The 21,721-nt window shown below is 41.5% G+C and overlaps 1 protein-coding gene across 1 annotated transcript; it reads left to right on the top strand.

Annotated features, from left to right (window-relative positions):
* Nucleotides 1-8,493: 8,493 nt before the first annotated feature.
* On the top strand, nucleotides 8,494-21,449 carry LOC119330270 (protein CELLULOSE SYNTHASE INTERACTIVE 1-like). The gene is made up of 8 exons (XM_037603380.1): nucleotides 8,494-8,698; nucleotides 9,086-9,218; nucleotides 10,513-10,568; nucleotides 12,230-15,278; nucleotides 16,750-19,288; nucleotides 19,607-20,061; nucleotides 20,799-20,915; nucleotides 21,024-21,449. The coding sequence occupies exons 2-8, from the start codon at nucleotides 9,165-9,167 to the stop codon at nucleotides 21,162-21,164; spliced, it is 6,411 nt and encodes a 2,136-aa protein (XP_037459277.1). The 5' UTR covers nucleotides 8,494-8,698; nucleotides 9,086-9,164; the 3' UTR covers nucleotides 21,165-21,449.
* Nucleotides 21,450-21,721: the final 272 nt, after the last annotated feature.

Genomic DNA, 21,721 nt, shown 5'->3' with positions numbered 1-21,721 from the left:
TACTTGCCCAAGACTCGATCGTCGGTATCCCAATACCTTGTTCAATCTCGTTACCGGCAAGTCACTTTACTCGTACCGTAATTCATGATCCCGTGACCAACCCCTTGGTCACATTGAGCTCATTATGATGATGCATTACCGATGGGCCCAGAGATACCTCTCCGTCATACGGAGTGACAAATCACAGTCTCGATACGTGCCAACCCAACAGACACTTTCGGAGATACCTGTAATGCACCTTTATAGTCACCCAGTTACGTTGTGACGTTTGGCACACCCAAGGCACTCCTACGGTATCCGGGAGTTGCACAATCTCATGGTCTAAGGAAATGATACTTGACATTCAGAAAAGCTACAGCAAACGAACTACACGATCTTTGAGCTAAGCTTAGGATTGGGTCTTGTCCATCACATCATTCTCCTAATGATGTGATCCCGTTATCAATGACATCCCCATGTCCATAGCCAAGAAACCATGACTATCTGTTGATCAACGAGCTAGTCAACTAGAGGCTCACTAGGGACACATTGTGGTCTATGTATTCACACATGTATTACGATTTCCGGATAATACAATCATAGCATGAATAATAGACAATTATCATGAACAAGGAAATATAATAATCATTTTATTATTGCCTCTAGGGCATATTTCCAACATCTACCACTATCATTTTGGGGTTATGCATTAGAGACAGCTGCATTCACGTTAAATAGGGCACCATCTAAATCCGTTGAGACGACACCATATGGACTATGGTTTGGCAAGAAACCTAAGTTGTCGTTTCTTAAAGTTTGGGGCTGCGATGCTTATATGAAAAAGTTTCATCCTGATAAGCTCAAACTCAAATCGGAGAAATGTGTCTTCATAGGATACCCAAAGGAGACTGTTGGGTACACCTTCTATCACAGATCCGAAGGCAAGACTGTTGGTGCTAAATTCAGAGTCTTTCTAGAGAAGGAGTTTCTCCCGAAAGAAGTGAGTGGGAGGAAAGTAGAACTTGATGAGGTAACTGTACCTGCTCCCTTATTGGAAAGTAGTTCATCACAGAAGTCTGTTCCTGTGACTACTACACCAATTAGTGAGGAAGCTAATGATGAAGATCATGTAACTTCAGATCAAGTTACTACCGAAACCTCGTAGGTAAACCAGAGTGAGATCCGCACTAGAGTGGTACGGTAATCCTGTTCTGGAGGTCATGTTACTTGACCATGACGAGCCTACGAACTATGAGGAAGCGATGATGAGCCCAGATTCCGCGAAATGGCTTGAGGCCATGAAATCTGAGATGAGATCCATGTATGAGAATAAAGTATGGACTTTGATTGACTTGCCCAATGATCGGCGAGACATTGAGATTAAATGGATATTCAAGAGGAAGACGGACGCTGATAGTAGTGTTACTATCTACAAAGCTAGAATTGTCACAAAAAGGTTTTCGACAAGTTCAAGGTGTTGACTACGATGAGAGTTTCTCACTCGTATCTATGCTTAAGTCTGTCCGAATCATGTTAGCAATTGCCGCATTTTATGAAATCTGGCAAATGGATAAACCAAACTGCATTCTTTAATGGATTTATTAAAGAAGAGTTGTATATGATGCAACGAGAAGGTTTTGTGAATCCTAAAGGTACTAACAAAATATGCAAGCTCCAGCGATCCATTTATGGATTGGTGCAAGCATCTCGGAGTTGGAATATACGCTTTGATAAGTTGATCAAAGCATATAGGTTTATACAGACTTGCGGTGAAGCCTGTATTTACAAGAAAGTGAGTGGCAGCACTACATCATTTCTGATAAGTATATATGAATGACATATTGTTGATCAGAGATAATGTAGAATTATTCTGCAAAGCATAAAGGAATGTTTAAAAGGAGTTTTTAAAGAAAGACCTCGGTGAAGCTTCTTACATATTGAGCATCAAGATCTATAGAGATAGATCAAGACACTTGATAAGTTTTTCAATGAGTACATACCTTGACAAGATTTTGAAGTAGTTCAAAATGAAACAGTCAAAGAAGGAGTTCTTGCCTGTGTTACAAGGTGTGAAGTTGAGTAAGACTCAAAACCCGACCACGGCAGAAGATAGAGAGACAATGAAAGTCATTCCCTATGCCTCAGCCATAGGTTCTATAAAGTATGCCATGCTGTGTACCAGACCTATTGTATACCCTGCCCTGAGTTTGGCAAGGGAGTACAATAGTGATCTAGGAGTAGATCACTGGACATTGGTCAAAATTATCCTTAGTGGAATAAGGATATGTTTCTCGATTATGGAAGTGACAAAAGGTTAGTCGTAAAGGGTTACGTCGATGCAAATTTTGACACTGATCCAGATGACTCTAAATCTCAATCTGGATACATATTGAAAGTGGGAGCAATTAGCTAGAGTAGCTCCGTGCAGAGCATTGTTGACATAGAAATTTGCAAAATACTTACGGATCTGAATGTGGCAGACCCGTTGACTAAACTTCTCTCACAAGCAAAACATAATCACACCTTAGTACTCTTTGAGTGTTAATCACATAGTGATGTGAACTAGATTATTGACTCTAGTAAACCCTTTGGGTGTTGGTCACATGTCGATGTGAACTATGGGTGTTAATCACATGGTGATGTGAACTATTGGTATTAAATCACATGACGATGTGAACTAGATTATTGACTCTAGTGCAAGTGGGAGACTGAAGGAAATATGCCCTAGAGGCAATAATAAAGTTATTATTTATTTCCTTATATCATGATAAATGTTTATTATTCATGCTAGAATTGTATTAACCGGAAACGTAATACTTGTGTGAATACACAGACAAACAAAGTGTCACTAGTATGCCTCTACTTGACTAGCTCATTAATCGAAGATGGTTATGTTTCCTAACCATAGACATGAGTTGTCATTTGATTAATGGGATTACATCATTAGGAGAATGATGTGATTGACATGACCCATTCCATTAGCTTAGTACCCGATCGTTTAGTATGTTGCTATTGCTTTCTTCATGACTTATACATGTTCCTATGACTATGAGATTATGCAACTCCCGTTTATCGGAGGAACACTTTATGTGCTACCAAACGTCACAACGTAACTGGGTGATTATAAAGGTGCTCTACAGGTGTCTCCAAAGGTACATGTTGGGTTGGCGTATTTCGAGATTAGGATTTGTCGCTCCGATTGTCGGAGAGGTATCTCTGGGCCCTCTCGGTAATACACATCACTTAAGCCTTGCAAGCAATGCAACTAATAAGTTAGTTGCAAGATGATCTATTACGGAACGAGTAAGGAGACTTGCCGGTAACGAGATTGAACTAGGTATTGAGATACCGACGATCGAATCTCGGGCAAGTAACATACCGATGACAAAGGGAACAACGTATGTTGTTATGCGGTCTGACCGATAAAGATCTTCGTAGAATATGTAGGAGCCAATATGAGCATCCAGCTTCCGCTATTGATTATTGACCGGAGACGTGTCTCGGTCATGTCTACATTGTGCTCGAACCCGTAGGGTCCGCACGCTTAACGTTACGATGACAATTTCATTATGAGTTTATATATTTTGATGTACCGAAGGTTGTTCGGAGTCCCGGATGTGTCTCAAAATGATCGAGACATAAATATCGATATATTGGACGACTATATTTGGACACCGGAAAGGTTCCGGGTAAGATTGGGACAATACCGGATCACCGGGAGGTTATCGGAACCCTCGGGAGGTATATGGGCCTTATTGGGCCTTAGTGGAAAGGAGGGGAAAGGAGCAAGGGAGGCCCCCCAAGCCCAATCCGAATTGGGAGGGGGGCCGGCCCCCCCCTTTCCTTCCTCCCTCTTTCCTCTTCCTTCCCTCTCCTACTCCTAATAGGAAAAGGGGGAGTCCTACTCCCGGTGGGAGTTGGACTCCCCCCTTGGGCGCGCCACCCTCCTTGGCCGGCCCCCTCCTCCACTCCTTTATATACGGGGGCAGGGGGCACCCTAGAGACACAACAATTGATCATTGATCTCTTAGCCGTGTGCAGTGCCCCCCTCCACCATAATCCTCGATAATATTGTAGCGGTGCTTAGGCAAAGCCCTGCGACGGTAGAACATCAAGATCGTCACCACGCCATCGTGCTGACGGAACTCATCCCCGACACTTTGCTGGATCGGAGTCCGGGGATCGTCATCGAGCTGAACGTGTGCAAAAACTCGGAGGTGTCGTAGTTTCGGTGCTTGATCGGTCGGGCCGTGAAGACGTACGACTACATCAACCGCGTTGTTATAACGCTTCCGCTTTCGGTCTACGAGGGTACGTAGACAACACTCTCCCCTCTCGTTGCTGTGCATCACCATGATCTTGCGTGTGCGTAGGAATTTTTTTAAAATTACTACGTTCCCCAACAGGGTTGTCGCGGTAGACGTTAGGGTGAGATTTAGGTCTAGTTTAGGATTGCCCTCAAGCCGTTTGGTGTCATGTTGTGTCGGATTGGCGTCATGATATGTTGCTTTCTCTCAGTGTCCGTGGTGGCCAATAGAGCAGGAAGAAAGATTCAACATCCTCTCCTTCCATAAGCTACGGAGCGCGCTATGGAGCGGCGGGTCGGGTGCAACTCGCATCTTGTCCCCTCGTTCTCCGTCACCATGGATGCAAAAGAAGGAGCACTGAATCGGTTTGTTGCTCACTCAAATATGGAGTTCTAGGGGATTTGGAAAATGCCTACAAAGGATAAAAAAGCAAGTGGTTTCAGCAAGCCTACTTCAACCTCTTGTTCAAATAAATAAACAAATAAGCGTATGAACTAGCATGACTTTTAATAATCAATCATGGCAATGAAAGTACCACCAAATACGTTAATTGGATTCCCACAAGAGAAAACTAGTATATTCAACTCGATTTAACCGTGAATTACACCACTGGTATGCATCTATAGTATAATATACTCCCTCCGTCTTACAGTATAAGATGTTTTTGCAAGCTGGCTTGCAAAAACATCTTGTATTATGGGACGGAGGGAGTACTTTAGTTACCATGTCCAAGAGACTAATAAACACTTTTTAGGGGTAAACATGCTTTACATTATTCAATAATCAAGTCTAGAGGGATAATCTTAGGATCATGAGGGTTTACAAGCCAAAAATGGCGACCCTCATCAAGATGTAAATCATGTTTAGCTAAGTAACGTGCTTTCATATTGGATAGCCGCCCTTCATGCACAAAAGTAACTGAAGCAAAATCTTTCATAGTCTCCTTGATCTCTTCAACCACCTTGTTGGTAATGCCCTTCATACTCGTGTTGATGTCAGTGACAACACCTTGACAATCCTGATGCAGCTATGATGTTATGTAGGAGGAGGTCCTTTGCAAGTGACGGTGCCTAATAAACACTTGAAAATAATAGAGACATTGAGCCAAAGATCAACATAAAAACATACAATCTGCATGAGTAAGCCCACACTAGAAATTAATAGCTTGCACCACCAAGAGAAAATGATATTTTGACATGTGGCAATTAGTTTAGCTAGATTGTTAGCCTATCTCTGATGGATGCCATATGTGTTATATTGAAGGCTATCTTAGGTACAATGATTTTATTGAAGTACCGAATATGCAACCCGTACATGTATTAGTTGATTATTTAATATGTTTGTAACATGTGAGATACATTGACCCAAAAAGGTAAAGCAACACATTAATGATACGGTAACAGGCTCCTCAAAGACACTTTATATACTCTAGAATCTACGCTCAAGATATTTCTGAGACCATAAGTTTTAGAAATCTTTAACATGATATATATATGTCTCACAGAGATATATACATTTTATCATGTGATTATCACAAACCTATGAAGAGAAATGTAATGAAAGAAAAAACCAAAAAACAATGCAATTTTTTATTAATGACAATTTTCAAATTTGGCATAGTGCATGCTCATTTCAACAACAACAAGAAAGTACAATTGTAGCACAAAACATTATTATTAAAATTTAGCAACATTATCATATGAGTTGACTTGTATAACTATGTCGCAGACAATACACGTCAATAATTAAATGGATTTTGTCATAAATAAGTATAAAATTTTAGTATAAATGTTTAATTTATTTACTTTTACAGGGAACTACAACACGAATAAAATAATTATTGTTTTTTCAAAATAAAAGACCATAAAAAACTAATTAGAAAACTATATTATCACAAAGTACCGTGGCGAGTAACATTTAACAGAGAAATGTTCCATATATAGACAAGTTGAATTAGTTAAAAAAAAGTCATTCGACTCCCTCCCGCAATTTGGTGGAATTTTTAAAATACCACCCAGGTCATCATTTATTGATTATATTCTTAATAAAGAATGATTTATTGCTCAGACATCACATTGTTAAGTGTTAGTTCGATAAAATTAATAATCATCAACAATGATGATTTTGTAGGAGTTATTCTTTAACTCTATCATTTATGAATATCTTTTTTCATGTGGGGATTATTTTTCTTAAGTCATATGCCTGATCGCTATTTCAGCGGGTCTATTCACAAAAATATGCATTGTCTGTGCAAGATAATGAATGATGCATAACTTAACCTTTTATTTTCCAATAGCGTTATGCTAGGTAACTGATAATTCATTACACTTCTATTGTAAATTCAAATGAATTACACTTCTATTGTAAATTCATATGAATCCATCAAAGATGATACTAATTTACAGAATCAACTATTCATACATGATAACTTATGATAATTTAAGTGCACTGGACCAACCATGTTTTGGTTATTTTTTCTCGTTTGTATATTTCGATCGGACGCGGCGTTTTGGCTCCCGAGGTGAACAATAAATTCATTTGAAATAGTAAATAAATTCAAAAAATTCTATTTTTTCGTGATGCTAGATGCTCGTGTGCGTGAAGTCTGTGCCAAATTTCGTGAAGTTTGGACATTTCAGTAGCTCTCAACAGAAAAGACAATTTTTGGGGCTATAAGAAAGTTTACTGTTCATCTACTGTTTTGAACGATTTTGTCTTCTTTCCATGAGCTCCTCAGATGTCCGAACAAGCTGAAATTTGGTATGAACATTACGGGTTGGAATATCTTCCACCTAAAATATTTCAAAATTATTTGAATTTTTTAGTATTTTTTGAATTTACTGTTCATCGGGTGCGGATGAGCCTGGGCACCAAATTGAATATCCGGTTTGGATCCATCTATTTTAAGGGTAACATTTCAGATCAGACTATCAAAAAGATCAGTACATACATCACAGTTCCACAGCTTCAACATCAAGCTCAACTGAGTTGTTTGTATGAACTTGTCACGGCAAGCTGCTGCCGTGGGAGTGTCTGCACAATTTAGTGTTTTGTACCGCAAACCAGAACGTAGCTTAAATAACGCCCCATACACCAAACCAAGAACAGTACACTCAGCACACAATTAGAGACTTTTTCTATTTTTCTGTGGCCAAATGGGATTTTAGACTATACCAAAATCAGACCCACCGCAATGCCAAACACAATGTAACAACAGCCGTACTATATAACAGAGCTGACTACCCGACGGCATGTTCCATACTCACGTAAAACCATATCTAACGCCCAATTCGTGGAAAATAATGAAGTTCCATACAAATGGAAAACGGCGCGCCACAAATGAAGGGAAGAAAATAGGCGTGGTGACTGACGCAAACTAATCAGCTCGTGCAGATGCTCTGCTGAAGAAAGGCGATGGTACGAAAACACCCTCCACTAGTTTTACAGCTATGCACAAGTTGGCGGATACCTCTCCCCTCCTACCCTACCCTACCCTACCCTACCTGTTGATTTTCTTGGCTCCGCAAGACAAAACCCCTCCAGCCCATGCAGACTGGCACTAATCAACAAACGCCGTACCTCTACCAGCTTACAATCCGTTTTGTTTAGTCCAATCGACACAGCTTAAATTAGAATAATCAAAACATTGCATATACACCCTTTGGAATCTAGACATCTTATGCAGTACCCTTTGCTAGTACCTCTTTTGATGGAAGTATAGTTACCTATAAAATCTAGCTTGAGCTGTTAAGCTCACCCTGAGCAAAGTATTTCTTTTCATAGGGCCAAAATTTTATAATTATTTTTGTACAACAATTACCTCTGAAATTTCTGCAACGCCGTCCCAAAATTCTTGTCTGAGATTTATCTAGATATGGATATATCTACTACTAAAATATGACTTGATACATCTGTATTTAGACAAATCTAAGACAAGAATTTTGGGACGGAGGGAGTATTTATCCGAGAATTCCTGAATGTGCAAACAAAAAATAAAACTTGGTCCTTTTTCCTGTAAATAGGAAACAGGCCAAGGGTGTTGGTGCAAGAGCGCCAGTACAGACTACAGAGCTCCAAACCGAGTTGCTCGCTCCCCACTGCCAGCCACTGTCGGCGGTAGGTCGCTGCGCTGCCCGCTGCGCCGGGAAGAAGAGAAGAGGGGCGCTCACTCACTGGCTATATAAATTGCGGCTCCCTTTTAGGCCCCCGATAATTAGCGTTAATAATAAAATTCCGCGCCACGAGAGGGAAAAGAGACGAGAGCGTAACAGACGACGCCTCTCTCTCTTTCGTCTGCCTGTGCATGGGCGGCGCCCCCCTCCCCACTGGATCTGCACTGCCGGCGTAGCAGCAGGAAGGCCGGCCAACCCCCGGAGATTCCTCGCGAAAATCTCGCGCCGCTTCCATGAGAGGTTTGCGACAATCTTCCGACTCTCCTTTGGTTTTTCTTCCGCGGTGATTCCGGCTGTGGCGGGTACCAGTGGCGTGCTGCTCCAGTCGAGCTCCGGGATTGCGCGCGAGGGCGCGTGATCTAGCTGGTCGCTCGAGGGATTCGCGGGCTAATTAGCGTCCAATGAGGCGATTCGTGGGAGCTGGTGTGGGAAATTGGGAGTGTCGGTGATCCGCCTGTCGGCGGTAGCTGCCGCGTCCGTCCGCAGCTAGATCTGGGGCCGCGCGCCGGTGGTCAGCTACGCCAGAGGCGAAATCCGGCATAGTTCAGTGCCGAATGGGATTTCTCTTCACTGGGTGGATCTGACGCAGCCGTTTTTTGTTTTCTTCTCTTTTACTGTCGGTTTCAGGTTGAGAGCTCGGAGGCAGTGAGGAAGAAGCGGGTAGCCTGATCTGCTCGGCTCGAGGAGGCCACGGAAGACACCTAACATGGCGGCGGCATTAGCGTGGAGGTTCAATGGAACCAACGGCGGCGCAGATCTGGTAGGTGCCCCTCTTGCTGCTGGACGTCGTGGTTCTGAGTACTAGACACTGGCAGGCAGCCTGTCGCTTTCAGAGTCTTTCTTCAACTGCAATCTTCGCTTCCGTGATTAAATAGTGAAGTAGTGGGATAAGGATACTCTTTGAGAGTGAGATCGGTTGTCACTTGTCAGCCTTCTTGATACAGGTCCATCCTTGGGCATCGTATCCGTCGAATTTTATGCTTTGGGGGTTCCTTTCAACTAGGTCTGTCGACTTTTACTGTCGACAGACAATAGTTTGCGCGATGTCTATCTTGAGATCAGGGAGCTAGGAAGCTGTTACCTTCATTTGGCATTAGTGGCAGTAGCATTCTTCATTTCTTCTGGTCTGGGCCATGCATGTTCACTCGGGTGATGGTGAAAAATGGGCTCAATAAGTCCATATGCTTATATTGTGTGAACTTTTGGCATTTATAGGCATTGGAAAGCTTTCTTGTGCCGTAGGCATGTAGCTATTTTGGATGAAGCAAAAGCGTGTAAAAGATGCACTGATTGAATGGCTGGAGTTTTGTTGCCGCATCTTTTGCCTGGTCTTGATGTACTGAATCTCAAGTTCATTTTTGTGTGGACCTATGTTTGATGGACAATACACGCCTTTTTGTTTCTTCATCTCTGTGGATTTCCCTAACTTTTATCTTGTTCCATCTTAGCTTTTTGTGTATTAAGTCACGCCATGTAAGTAATTTGACCAACTATAATCTGGAGATGTTATTCTGGAACTTGCAAAAGTGAATGGAGTCATGCCATAGAAAATTCTGTTATGCTTCTGTGTGATTAGAGGAGTCCTGATAAAGTGCTTGTCATGAAACTTCAATGGTGTTGTTATCACTACATATTTTTTTCATAATTGCTTCTATAGTTCTTTCTGAACTGTCCGTAACCATGTGATTTCCATCAACTAGATACATATTCTTGAGACTTCACGTACTAGAGAACAGTGATTTATCATACTGCAAGAATGATGATTGTTTTCAGTCTTGCTTGCACTTTGAGGAAAATATGGGTTGACCTGACAACATGATCATCAGTTTGAACACCCGACCTATGTTTTGGAGTCATTAAATTGTATCCACTGTTGTAATTTTGTACATTTTAAAGTATTGTAATGATTATTTGATGTTCAAAAGCCTTCATTTGAATCTAGTACTTATGGTGTTCAACATTTTGTGCAATGCAATGCTATCAGCTCATGTAAAGTTCAAAAAACTATGTCTTGGAGTCTTTAATGCTAATCACTCCTGCTTGGCTATTAACAGGATAAGGTTCAAGATTCAGAGCCACCAACTCCTGTCTCGGTCATGAGAATGGGCAAGTAAGTTGTGATTCTCTCTTGGTTTCTACTCTGTAGTGCAAAATGCTCGTAGTTATAGGATTGATGAAATGTGATTTACCACAACAACATTTTCACTACCCTTACCTTCTCTTATTGTTTTTCTGTTTGATATGTCTCTGTTGCATCTCTTGGACTTTTCTTTCATACAACATCATGCAATATAACAACTGTAAAATCGTCACAAGGTGATCTTAGAATTCCTGAATATCAAATGGGAAAAAGACATGACTACTAAAATGTCCATTTTGTTCCCTTAAGGGATATGTTTTTAGAAGTGACTTATATGTCAACCAAACTAGTAGGGAGGTGGAAATTAATAGTCTATAACAACTACCCTGCAACTCAATAAATTTTTGCTCCAAATAAAATGACCCCTAAATAAAAGTTATCTGATGCCCTGGTTTTTAACATTACTTGGATGTGTAAGAAATTACGAAAGCAAGAAAAGTCAACACCTACACCTAAATTTAGATACACAATTGCATTGGTTATTTGATTTGTGATACTGCAATTGTAATAAGGTGCTATTATAGATTTAAATAAGTCCTGCAATTTTATTTTCAAAGGCAGGGATTGAATTTGGATTTTTTTTTGAACCTGTCCTTACTTCAGAAAGAGAGGAACTTGAGCGTTGCTCAGTCGCCTAGAACGGGAGTGCATGCCTAGTCTACCCAGGTCCAAGGCTTCGCCTCCGCGGAGTGTGCTCCTTGTAGTTTCTTTTGAATTAAAATCCCATGGATGCTAGTGCCGGTTGGCCGAGTTCTTTTTTTACCTCATGAGAGAGTAAAGGGCAGGGATAGTGCATCTCGAAGGAAATGAGATACTTGAATATGGAGAAATTGATCACATATGGGAGAGAAGTTTTTTCATGAGCAAAATTCTAACTATTCCTTCTTCCTTGATCTCATAAGTAAAAATGCAAACGCATTGACTTGTCACTTAAGAGTAACTCAATCTCAAACTCAAATCTAACTTGAACATTTTTTAAAGGGATAAATTCCTAATCAAACTAACAGATCAAGATCAAAGCAAAATAACGTGCAGCAGCCAATGGGCATTCCAGGAAACATGTTAGAATCAAGAGATCACATAACTTTTTTTTTTTCCAAATCATGCAGGAGAACTGCATAGACAACTGAGCGATAAACACAAAGAGGGGGTAATCTAAACCTAAAACGACAAATACATAGATGCAAGAGCTATGGGAGAGCGTGGGAAACAGCCAAGCACCGTTGCTTGCAGGCTGTCTTAAGTTTGTTGACCATTGCGTTAAGCCATTAAGCAAAGTCATCTTGGCAGAAGATCACACAACATTTATAAATCATCTGGTACACCTGTTTAATGAAAATGCCATGTGGATTTGACCATCTATAAGAAAAGAATCACCAGCATCCAAAACATCAAATTGATATCACTAGATTTATCATGAAATACACTTATATAATTATTTCTCTGTGAGGTGACATTTTTATAAAGAAATTGATGGTCAGAGTATCATCTTGAATACATTTTGGATCAGATGAAGTAGCATCTTAGCTGTGAACTTTTGATAAACTACTATGCTCTTGTAAATTATACCACATCAAAATCATTGTGAAGTATTGGACACTAGAACTAAGTCTGATCATATGTAATTGCAGGAACCGAGTCAATATGGAGGATGAGGAGACACTTTCAAGTGTTGCTCATTGTATTGAGCAGTTGCGGCAGAGTTCTTCGTCCACTCAAGAAAAAGAAAGCTCATTGAAGCAGTTATTGGATCTTGTTCAAACACGTGATACTGCATTTGGAGCTGTTGCATCACATTCACAAGCTGTTCCAATACTTGTTTCTCTCCTCAGATCTGGCTCATCTGGAATTAAGATGCTGTCTGCTACTGTTCTTGGTTCTCTTTGCAAGGAAGAGGAGCTAAGGGTGAAGGTTCTGCTTGGTGGTTGCATCCCTCCATTGCTTGCTCTTCTCAGGTCCAAGTCAGCTGAAAGTCAGACTGCAGCTGCCAAAACAATTTATGCTGTTTCTCAAGGTGGGATAAGGGATCATGTTGGTTCAAAGATATTCTCAACAGAAAATGTTGTCCCAGTACTGTGGGAGCAACTCAAAGTTAGCCTCAAGAATGAGAGTTTGGTGGATGGCCTGCTAACCGGAGCACTGAAGAACTTGTCAAAAAGCACAGAGGGGTTTTGGTCGTCAACTGTGCGATGTGGTGGAGTTGATATACTTATAAAGCTGATTGGTTCTGGACAGACAAATACCCTAGCAAATGTGTGCAATCTTCTTGGGGCCTTAATGATGGAAGACTCATCAGTTTGTTCAAAAGTTTTATCAGGAGAAACAACAAAACAGCTCCTAAAGTTGCTTGGTCCTGGTAATGAAACATCTATTAGAGCAGAAGCTGCTGGTGCTCTGAAATCCCTTTCTGCGCAGAGTAAAGAAGCTCGGCGTGAGGTAGCTAGTTCTAATGGGATTCCTGCTCTTATAAATGCTACTATTGCTCCATCAAAAGAGTTCATGCACGGAGAATCTGCCCAAGCACTGCAAGAAAATGCGATGTGTGCATTAGCAAATATTTCTGGTGGTTTATCTTATGTAATCTCAAGCCTCGGTGAAAGTCTTGAATCATGCTCTTCCTCTGCACAGATTGCTGACACTCTTGGTGCATTAGCCTCAGCGTTGATGATATATGACATAAATGCAGAATCAATCAGTGCATCAGACCCTCTGGTCATTGAGAAGACATTAATGAAACAGTTCAAGCCTAAGGCGCCCTTCCTTGTACAGGAGCGTGTAATTGAAGCTTTGGCCAGCTTGTATAGTAACCCAGTTCTCTGCAAGACGCTTGCAGATTCTGATGCAAAACGTTTGCTTGTTGGTTTGATAACCATGGCAGGCACTGAGGTGCAAGATGACCTGATGACATCACTCTTTGCTCTCTGCAAGAAAGATTGTGATTTATGGCAAGCTCTGCAAGGCCGTGAGGGTGTTCAGCTATTGATTTCCTTACTTGGTCTATCCTCAGAACAGCAGCAGGAATGTGCTGTTGCTCTGCTCGCTCTTCTGTCAAAGGAGAATGATGAGTGCAAATGGGCTATCACTGCTGCTGGTGGTATACCTCCTCTTGTTCAAATATTAGAAACTGGTTCTCCGAAAGCTAAAGAAGATTCAGCAACCATCATTGGCAATTTATGCAATCACAGTGAAGACATACGAGCATGTGTTGAAAGTGCTGATGCAGTTCCTGCTTTGCTATGGCTTCTCAAAAACGGAAGTGACAACGGCAAAGAGATAGCATCCAAAACACTGAATCATCTCATTCACAAGTCAGATACTGGAACTATTAGTCAGTTATCTGCTCTGTTGACAAGTGAACAGCCTGAATCAAAAATTTATGTTCTTGATGCTTTGAAAAGCTTGCTTTCTGTTGCACCACTTAATGATATTCTGCATGAAGGAAGTGCTGCAAATGATGCAGTTGAGACAATGATCAAAATTCTAAGCTCCCCAAAAGAAGAAACTCAGGCTACATCAGCATCTGCTCTTGCTGGTCTATTCCATTGCCGCAAAGACTTGCGAGAAACACATATTGCAGTGAAGACACTTTGGCCAGTCATGAAACTGATTGGCGTGCAGTCCGACAGAATACTAATGGAGGCCTCATGTTGCCTTGCTGCCATTTTTCTTTCGGTCAAGCAAAATAAGGAGGTTGCTGCAGTTGGACGTGATGCACTTGCTCCACTAGTCTCACTTGCAAGTTCAACAGTTCTTGAAGTAGCAGAGCAAGCAACCCGAGCTTTGGCCAACCTTTTTCTTGATCATGAATTGTCTGCGCTGGTATCTTTTGAAGAAATTATGTTCCCTATAACTCGTGTTCTTAAGGAGGGTACTCTTGATGGAAGAATTCATGGAGCAGCAGCAATAGCTCGCCTGTTGCAGTGCCGACCCATTAACCAAGCTATCTCAGATACTATTAATCGCTCTGGTGCTGTCCTTGCTCTAGCTGGTCTCTTGGAAGCTGCTGATGGTGATGCTTCGGCAACATCAGAAGTTCTTGATGCACTGGTGCTATTATCAAGATCGAAGGTGTCAAGTGGGCATACCAAGGCTCCCTGGACAGCTCTTGCAGAAAATCCCCACACCATACTTCCCCTTGTTTCTTGTGTAGCTGATGCAGTACCCGCCTTGCAAGATAAAGCCATAGAAGTTTTGTCAAGGCTCTGTTTGGACCAACATGATGTTGTGGGTGGTTTGGTTTCTGAAATCCCAGGTTGCATATCATCAGCAGCACGGCGGGTCATTGGTTCTAACCTTCTGAAAGTTAAAGTTGGTGGATGTGCTCTTCTTGTTTGTGCAGCAAAAGAGCATTGTCAAAAGCAGATTGAGATACTGAGTGATTCAAGCTTGTACATTCAGCTAATTCATTCTCTAGTTGGTATGATCAATACAGCAAACTTACCTTCTGAAAATGGAGATGGTGAAAGTATAGCAGACATTAAAATTTCCAGGCACTCAAAAGAAAATAGCAGTGATGCTGAAATGGTGCCCCACACTGCTGTTATCTCGGGTAACATGATTCCACTCTGGCTACTTGCTGTCTTTGCTCGCCATGACGACAAAACAAGAGCAGAAATTCTAGAAGCTGGAGCAGTTCAAATGCTCACTGAGAAGATTTCTCAAAATGCATTTCTATATGTGGTATGTGGATGCTAGTTATTCCATTTTCCCTTATTCTTTGTACATATGCCAGTTGGTATGTGAATGTTATTATCTCTTACACACTTCATTATCTTGCATTACATACACAGTTTACATTCAGAGCTTCTTTGTTTTTGAATTTTGCTCCTAAATTTGCTTATAGACTGAATAATCTTTAGGTTTTAGGTAGGCAATAACTTATTCTAGATTGGATGGATCACTTCGTACCTAGCTGATTTCTACCATTCCATCTATTGTACAGCTATAAGGAACATTGATTTAATTATCACCTGCTAAGTCTCAGTGCCTTGAGTAAAGTTTCATACTTTTCCATGAAACATTAGCTTGTGTTGATTCATCTTCACAATTCCAGGGATTAGTGTTTCCTTGGCACAATCATTGCCTGTGCATACGATCCCATGTTTGTCCTTTTTGTTACTCTTCATTGTAATGCACATTATTTTGTATAAAGGTTCCAGAGGAACCAAAGGCCTACATAACCTGGCATGACTAAAGAAAAGAGCTAATGAAAAGTTAACAGAAATGAAGCGCTTCCTTCAAATGGATATTTCCAAAACCAATCAGTTCTCCCATTCTTCTTCTGAGATGGGCTTTAAGCCATACCGAACCAATCACATATCCCCTGGCACATTTAGTCACTTCAGTTTGCAACAGTATGAACCATTGTTGAGGAGTTCTAATTTTCTAAGCTAGTTGTCTTTGCCATCTATTTTATTTGGGGTTTCTTTTTGAACTTGCATTCGTTTCGTTGTGTCCAAATATTCAAAACTTGAATTGTAGCAACTAACTGAATTGACACTCAAAAGAAAAGATTTGTGGTATCTTCGACCATACTTGCGTTGTGAAGTACACGATCAACTGAATCAACTCTCAGGTTCTATTTGGATAGCATAGCTATGTCACTGAGTTCTCCATACAACATAACGATAATAAAATTCTGTGCTCGATTAGACATGATAAGTTCTGTTTGGTATTTTGCTTTTGAGACTTGTCTGATACTACTTCTGGAGACCCATCGTATATCTTACTCGTGCACTGGTCTCCAAATTCTTATCAGATAGAAGACTTATTTTGGTATTCACATCGAAAGATAGTTTACACCCTTTAATGCCTCACATACTTCAAAATTAGATATAATCAAAAGTAACGTTACATTGTGATTCTTTTGGTTGGACATCATGATTGGCATTTGGAAGTTCTCATGGTATTCATTTTTGTCTGTGTTAATTTTTTGGCATTATATTGCGCTGCAGCTGACTAGTTCAGTTCCCTAAATTTTTCATTTTGACGAGGAAAGATCCACCGCAAATTATCTAATAAAACTTAAATTATTCATTTGCTAGTTTTTATGTACACATAATGCATTGTCTTGTTGCTCATAGCTTGTTAAGTTTTTGTTTTCCTTTCAATTTCTGGGACTGCTCGTAATGTATCTTTATGCTTTTATCAGGGTGAAGAAGATAATACCGCATGGGTCTGTGCCTTACTTCTTGCATTGCTATTTCAAGAAAGAGAGGTCAATCGATCTAATTCAGCATCCCATTCAATTCCTGTGCTCTCGAACTTGTTAAGGTCAGACGAGCCAGCATACAGGTACTTTGCTGCACAAGCTTTGGCAAGTCTGGTTAGTAACGGTAGCAGAGGAACTCTTCTGGCCGTTGCTAATTCTGGAGCAGCCACCGGACTTATATCTTTGCTTGGATGTGCTAATGTTGATATAGCTGATCTCTTAGAGTTATCAGAGGAATTCATGTTGGTGCCTAATCCTGATGAAACTACACTGGAAAGGCTATTCAGAGTTGATGATATCAGGGTTGGTTCAACTTCCAGAAAATCCATTCCTCTTCTTGTTGATCTACTTAAACCCATTCCAGAAAGACCTGGTGCTCCTTTCTTGGCATTGGGTCTTTTGACACAATTGGCTGTTGATTGTGTTCCAAACATGCTGCTGATGGCTGAAGTTGGAATCCTAGAAGCACTTACCAAATACCTATCACTTAGCCCACAAGACGCAACAGAAGAAGCCACAACTGAGTTGTTGGGCATTCTTTTTAGTTGTGCGGAAATAAGGCAACATGAATCAGCACTTGGTACTGTAAACCAACTTGTGGCAGTCCTTCGTCTAGGAGGAAGAAATTCACGCTATAGCGCGGCAAAGGCATTAGAAAGTTTGTTTTGTGCAGACCATGTCAGGAACAGTGAGTCAGCTCGACAGGCTATTCAGCCGCTTGTAGAAGTTCTGAGTACTGGCATGGAGAGGGAGCAGCATGCAGCCATATCAGCACTTGTTAGACTGCTTTGTGACAATCCGTCAAGAGCACTTGCAGTTGCCGATGTTGAGATGAACGCAGTGGATGTTCTGTGCCGGATTCTGTCCTCAGATTGTTCAGCTGAGTTGAAAGGTGATTCCGCTGAACTGTGCGGTGTTCTGTTTGCAAATACAAGGATCCGCTCTACAATGGCTGCAGCCCGTTGTGTGGAACCTTTGGTCGGTTTACTGGTTAGTGAAGCTAACCCGGCCCAGCTTTCTGTAGTCCGTGCACTGGATAAGCTCCTAGATGATGAACAACTCGCTGAATTAGTGGCAGCGCATGGGGCAGTCGTTCCTCTTGTTGGGCTTTTGTTTGGCAAAAATTTCATGCTTCATGAGGCAGTTGCCAGAGCTTTGGTGAAGATTGGAAAAGATAGGCCGGCTTGCAAATTGGAAATGGTTAAAGCTGGTGTAATTGAGAGCATTCTTGATATTCTTCATGATGCTCCAGATTTTCTTTGCACTGCATTGGCGGAAATGCTTCGGATTTTGACAAATAATGCTAGCATAGCAAAAGGCCCATCTGCAGCCAAAGTAGTACAGCCTCTTTTCTCTCTGCTATCAAAGGCAGATACTGGTCCTGAGGGGCAGTATAGCACTTTGCAGGTTCTTGTCAATATTTTGGAGCATCCTGAATGCCGAGCTGATTACAACTTGACACCCCGCCAAACAATTGAGCCAGTCATTACTTTACTGAATTCATCTCCACCAGCTGTGCAACAATTGGCTGCGGAGCTCCTATCTCATCTTCTCCTGGAAGAACACCTCCAGAAGGATACAGTAGCAGAGCAATCCATCCCTGCCCTCATTCAAATTCTCTCATCAGGTTTGCCAAATTTACAGCAGAGAGCTATAAAAGCTCTTGCTAATCTTGCATTAGCCTGGCCAAATACAATTGCAAAGGAGGGTGGTGTGTTTGAGTTGTCCAAGGTGCTGCTGCAATCTGATCCTCCTTTGCCTCATGTTGTATGGGAATCTGCAGCAGCTGTCCTGTCTAGCATTTTGCAGTACAGTACCGAGTTTTTCCTTGAGGTTCCTGTTGCGGTACTAGTGCAGTTGCTCAGATCAGGGACTGAAAGTACCGTTGTGGGTGCACTGAATGCCCTGCTTGTATTGGAGAGTGATGATTCAACAAGTGCAGAAGCAATGGCTGAGAGTGGTGCTGTAGAAGCTCTTCTGGATCTCTTGAGGAGTCATCAGTGTGAGGAAGCTGCTGCAAGACTCATTGAGGCATTGCTGAACAACATAAGAATAAGGGAGGCGAAGGCTGCTAAAAATGCTATTGCACCTTTATCCATGTACCTTCTGGATCCACAGACGCAGTCTCAACAGGGAAGATTGCTTGCTGCTCTTGCTCTTGGAGATCTTTTCCAAAATGAAGGTCTTGCTCGTTCTACTGATGCCGTCGCAGCATGCCGTGCTCTGGTCAATCTTCTTGAAGACCAGCCAACCGAAGAGATGAAAGTGGTAGCCATTTGTGCCTTGCAGAATCTAGTCATGTACAGCCGAGCAAATAAAAGAGCAGTTGCAGAATCTGGTGGCGTCCAGGTCTTGCTGGACCTTATCAGTTCAAGCAATCCTGATACTTCTGTTCAGGCAGCAATGTTTGTCAAACTTCTGTTCAACAACCACACCATCCAAGAGTATGCCACGAGTGAAACAGTCAGAGTTATAACAGGTAAAGCAGTACCCCCTTCTTGTTTGTGTTGGATCACTTGCATTAGTCACTTGTTGTGTTTCAGTGCCTTTCATGCTATATAAGTCAAAGTTTACCTTCAATATTAACAAGTCAAACAAAATGATAGTATATAGCAAAGCGAAGCAACGTGTTTGAAAAAAAGATAGTATTATATTTTAGTGGTTCTCTACACAAAATAGGCATTGTTTTTAACTCTTATTTTCTAGTCGTAAGAACAATTTATTTCTGGCATCCTGGAATGTGGTTTTATTTTTCTACGCAGAGTTTATGTACCTGATGATGGTGCTTTGTATGCAGCTTCAATTGAGAAGGATATATGGGCATCTGGGAGTGCTAATGAGGAGTATCTTAAAGCACTTAATGCTTTACTTAGCAATTTCCCTCGTCTGAGAGTCACTGAACCTGCTACAATATGTATCCCGCATCTTGTAACATCCCTTAAAACTGGTTCTGAAGCAACTCAAGAAGCAGCACTGGATTCACTATATCTGCTAAGACAAGCATGGACGGCTTGCCCAGCAGAAGTATTTAAAGCTCAATCAGTTGCTGCGTCAGAGGCTATTCCTCTACTTCAGTACTTGATACAGTCTGGCCCACCACGGTTTCAAGAGAAGGCAGAGTTGCTACTTCAGTGCTTGCCTGGGACACTTACAGTTACTATAAAGCGTGGCAACAATCTGAGGCAATCAGTGGGAAATGCTAGTGCATTCTGCAAGCTTACTCTTGGAAATAATCCAGCAAGGCTGACAAAGGTATGTCTATATTGTTTGTGCATCTCATTTTAGGGATATAAGTCCATAGCACAATTTAGTACTTCCATGCTGGCAATAAATAATTGCTATGCCTGCAGTTAATATTGTTTACCTTTTTCTTATTTATTTGTTTTTATGTGCACTTCTATGATCTATTAGCAAGATCATAGTTCGACAGTCCATATCAAAGGGTTAATTAGGATCCTATCAGTTCTTGTGCTGTGGTGCTTCCAAGTATTTATTTTAGCCTCTGATGTTTGGAAGAGAGATATTTCTTGGTAAACCTTCGGTATCTAGTCCTATCAGGGGCTTGCTAGTCCTGTACATACGGTACCCTGATGCAAAAGCACTATGCTGTAGTGAATAGTACTCCCTCCGTCCCATAATATAAGAGCGTTTTTGACACTGCACTAGTGTCAAAAACGCTCTTATATTATGGGACGGAGGGAGTAGAACATAGGGGCTGTATTTTACCGCTACTGCTAGACACCGGAGCATTGAAATACGGTACATCAGTCTCCAGTGTTACCATTAACAGCAGAAATTGCAATAACTCCTAATTGTAATGCCTGCATTTGGTGCTTAACTTGAAGCATGGATATTTGCTAGTTTATTTTCTTAATGATGCTGTATATAGGTATATTTGGTTTTGAGCTTCCTTTTGCACTTAACCAAGTGCGCACATGCACACAGTGTAACAAAGTTAATTGACCTGAATCACATGATACTGTACGCAGATTGTCTCGACTGGTGAGTCACCTGAATGGGACGAGGCCTTTGCATGGGCTTTTGACAGCCCTCCCAAGGGTCAGAAGCTTCATATCTCTTGCAAAAACAACAGCAAATTCGGAAAGGTACTGAAATGTGATATACATGCATCATATTTACCACTTCATATCCTTTTGCTGCTGTTTCTCGCGTCACTGTATTTGCATCCTCAATCTCCCTGCCTGTTGTTGCAGAAATCGTTTGGCAAGGTGACGATCCAGATCGACCGGGTCGTCATGCTGGGGTCAGTCGCCGGAGAGTACACCCTGCTGCCGGAGAGCAAAAGCGGTCCGAATAGGAACCTGGAAATCGAATTCCAATGGTCGAACAAATGACAGCATCTACAGAATTAGGCGCCCATGTAAGTTAAAATATATAAAGTTACGAGTGGCTTTCTTGTTCCATATCCTCTGCTAAATGTTACCCTGTTTGTGCATCAGTGTAAATAGCCGGCAGAGAAAGTTGTTTTTTGTTGTTGTACCTTTTTGTGAGATAAAAACAGATGAGATCAGTTGTTTTTTGTACTGATTGTAATGGACCGACCGATTCATTATTTTTTCGACGGGATTTTTTCGTTTGTATAATCTTTGTAAGGCAATGCATGCTTGGAAGCAAGGGAACTGGGTGTGTTTGGTTGTTGGGGATTCCAGTGGCACAAGAGGGAGAGTGTCCAATTTTTTGGGTCATCCAGTTGCTTGGTTTGCGGAACGAAACCGAATCGGAATTGGTCGGATTCGGTTTGTTGATGGCCGTGGTTCCAGTGTCTGAATGCCTGGCTGAAGGATTGGCATCATCCTCTGCATCTGTGGACGACAAGTGCTCCCTAATGGTGGATGACCAGATAGCAAATCTCTTCAGCCAATGTCATGATGCAAGGTACGTGTGAGGTTAT

The sequence above is a fragment of the Triticum dicoccoides genome, chromosome 7A (assembly GCF_002162155.2).
Source record: "Triticum dicoccoides isolate Atlit2015 ecotype Zavitan chromosome 7A, WEW_v2.0, whole genome shotgun sequence".
Lineage (NCBI taxonomy): Eukaryota > Viridiplantae > Streptophyta > Magnoliopsida > Poales > Poaceae > Triticum > Triticum dicoccoides.
Note: the sequence above shows the minus strand (reverse complement) of the source record. Positions and strands in the feature narration are given on the sequence as shown.

Excerpts from the sequence above, each read along its gene's own strand:
- LOC119330270 (XM_037603380.1), top strand. The coding sequence starts at position 9,165 with ATGGCGGCGGCATTAGCGTGGAGGTTCAATGGAACCAACGGCGGCGCA. Across the intron at positions 15,279-16,749 it reads AAAATGCATTTCTATATGTG|GGTGAAGAAGATAATACCGC; the intron begins GTATGTGGATGC and ends TGCTTTTATCAG. Across the intron at positions 19,289-19,606 it reads AACAGTCAGAGTTATAACAG|CTTCAATTGAGAAGGATATA; the intron begins GTAAAGCAGTAC and ends CTTTGTATGCAG.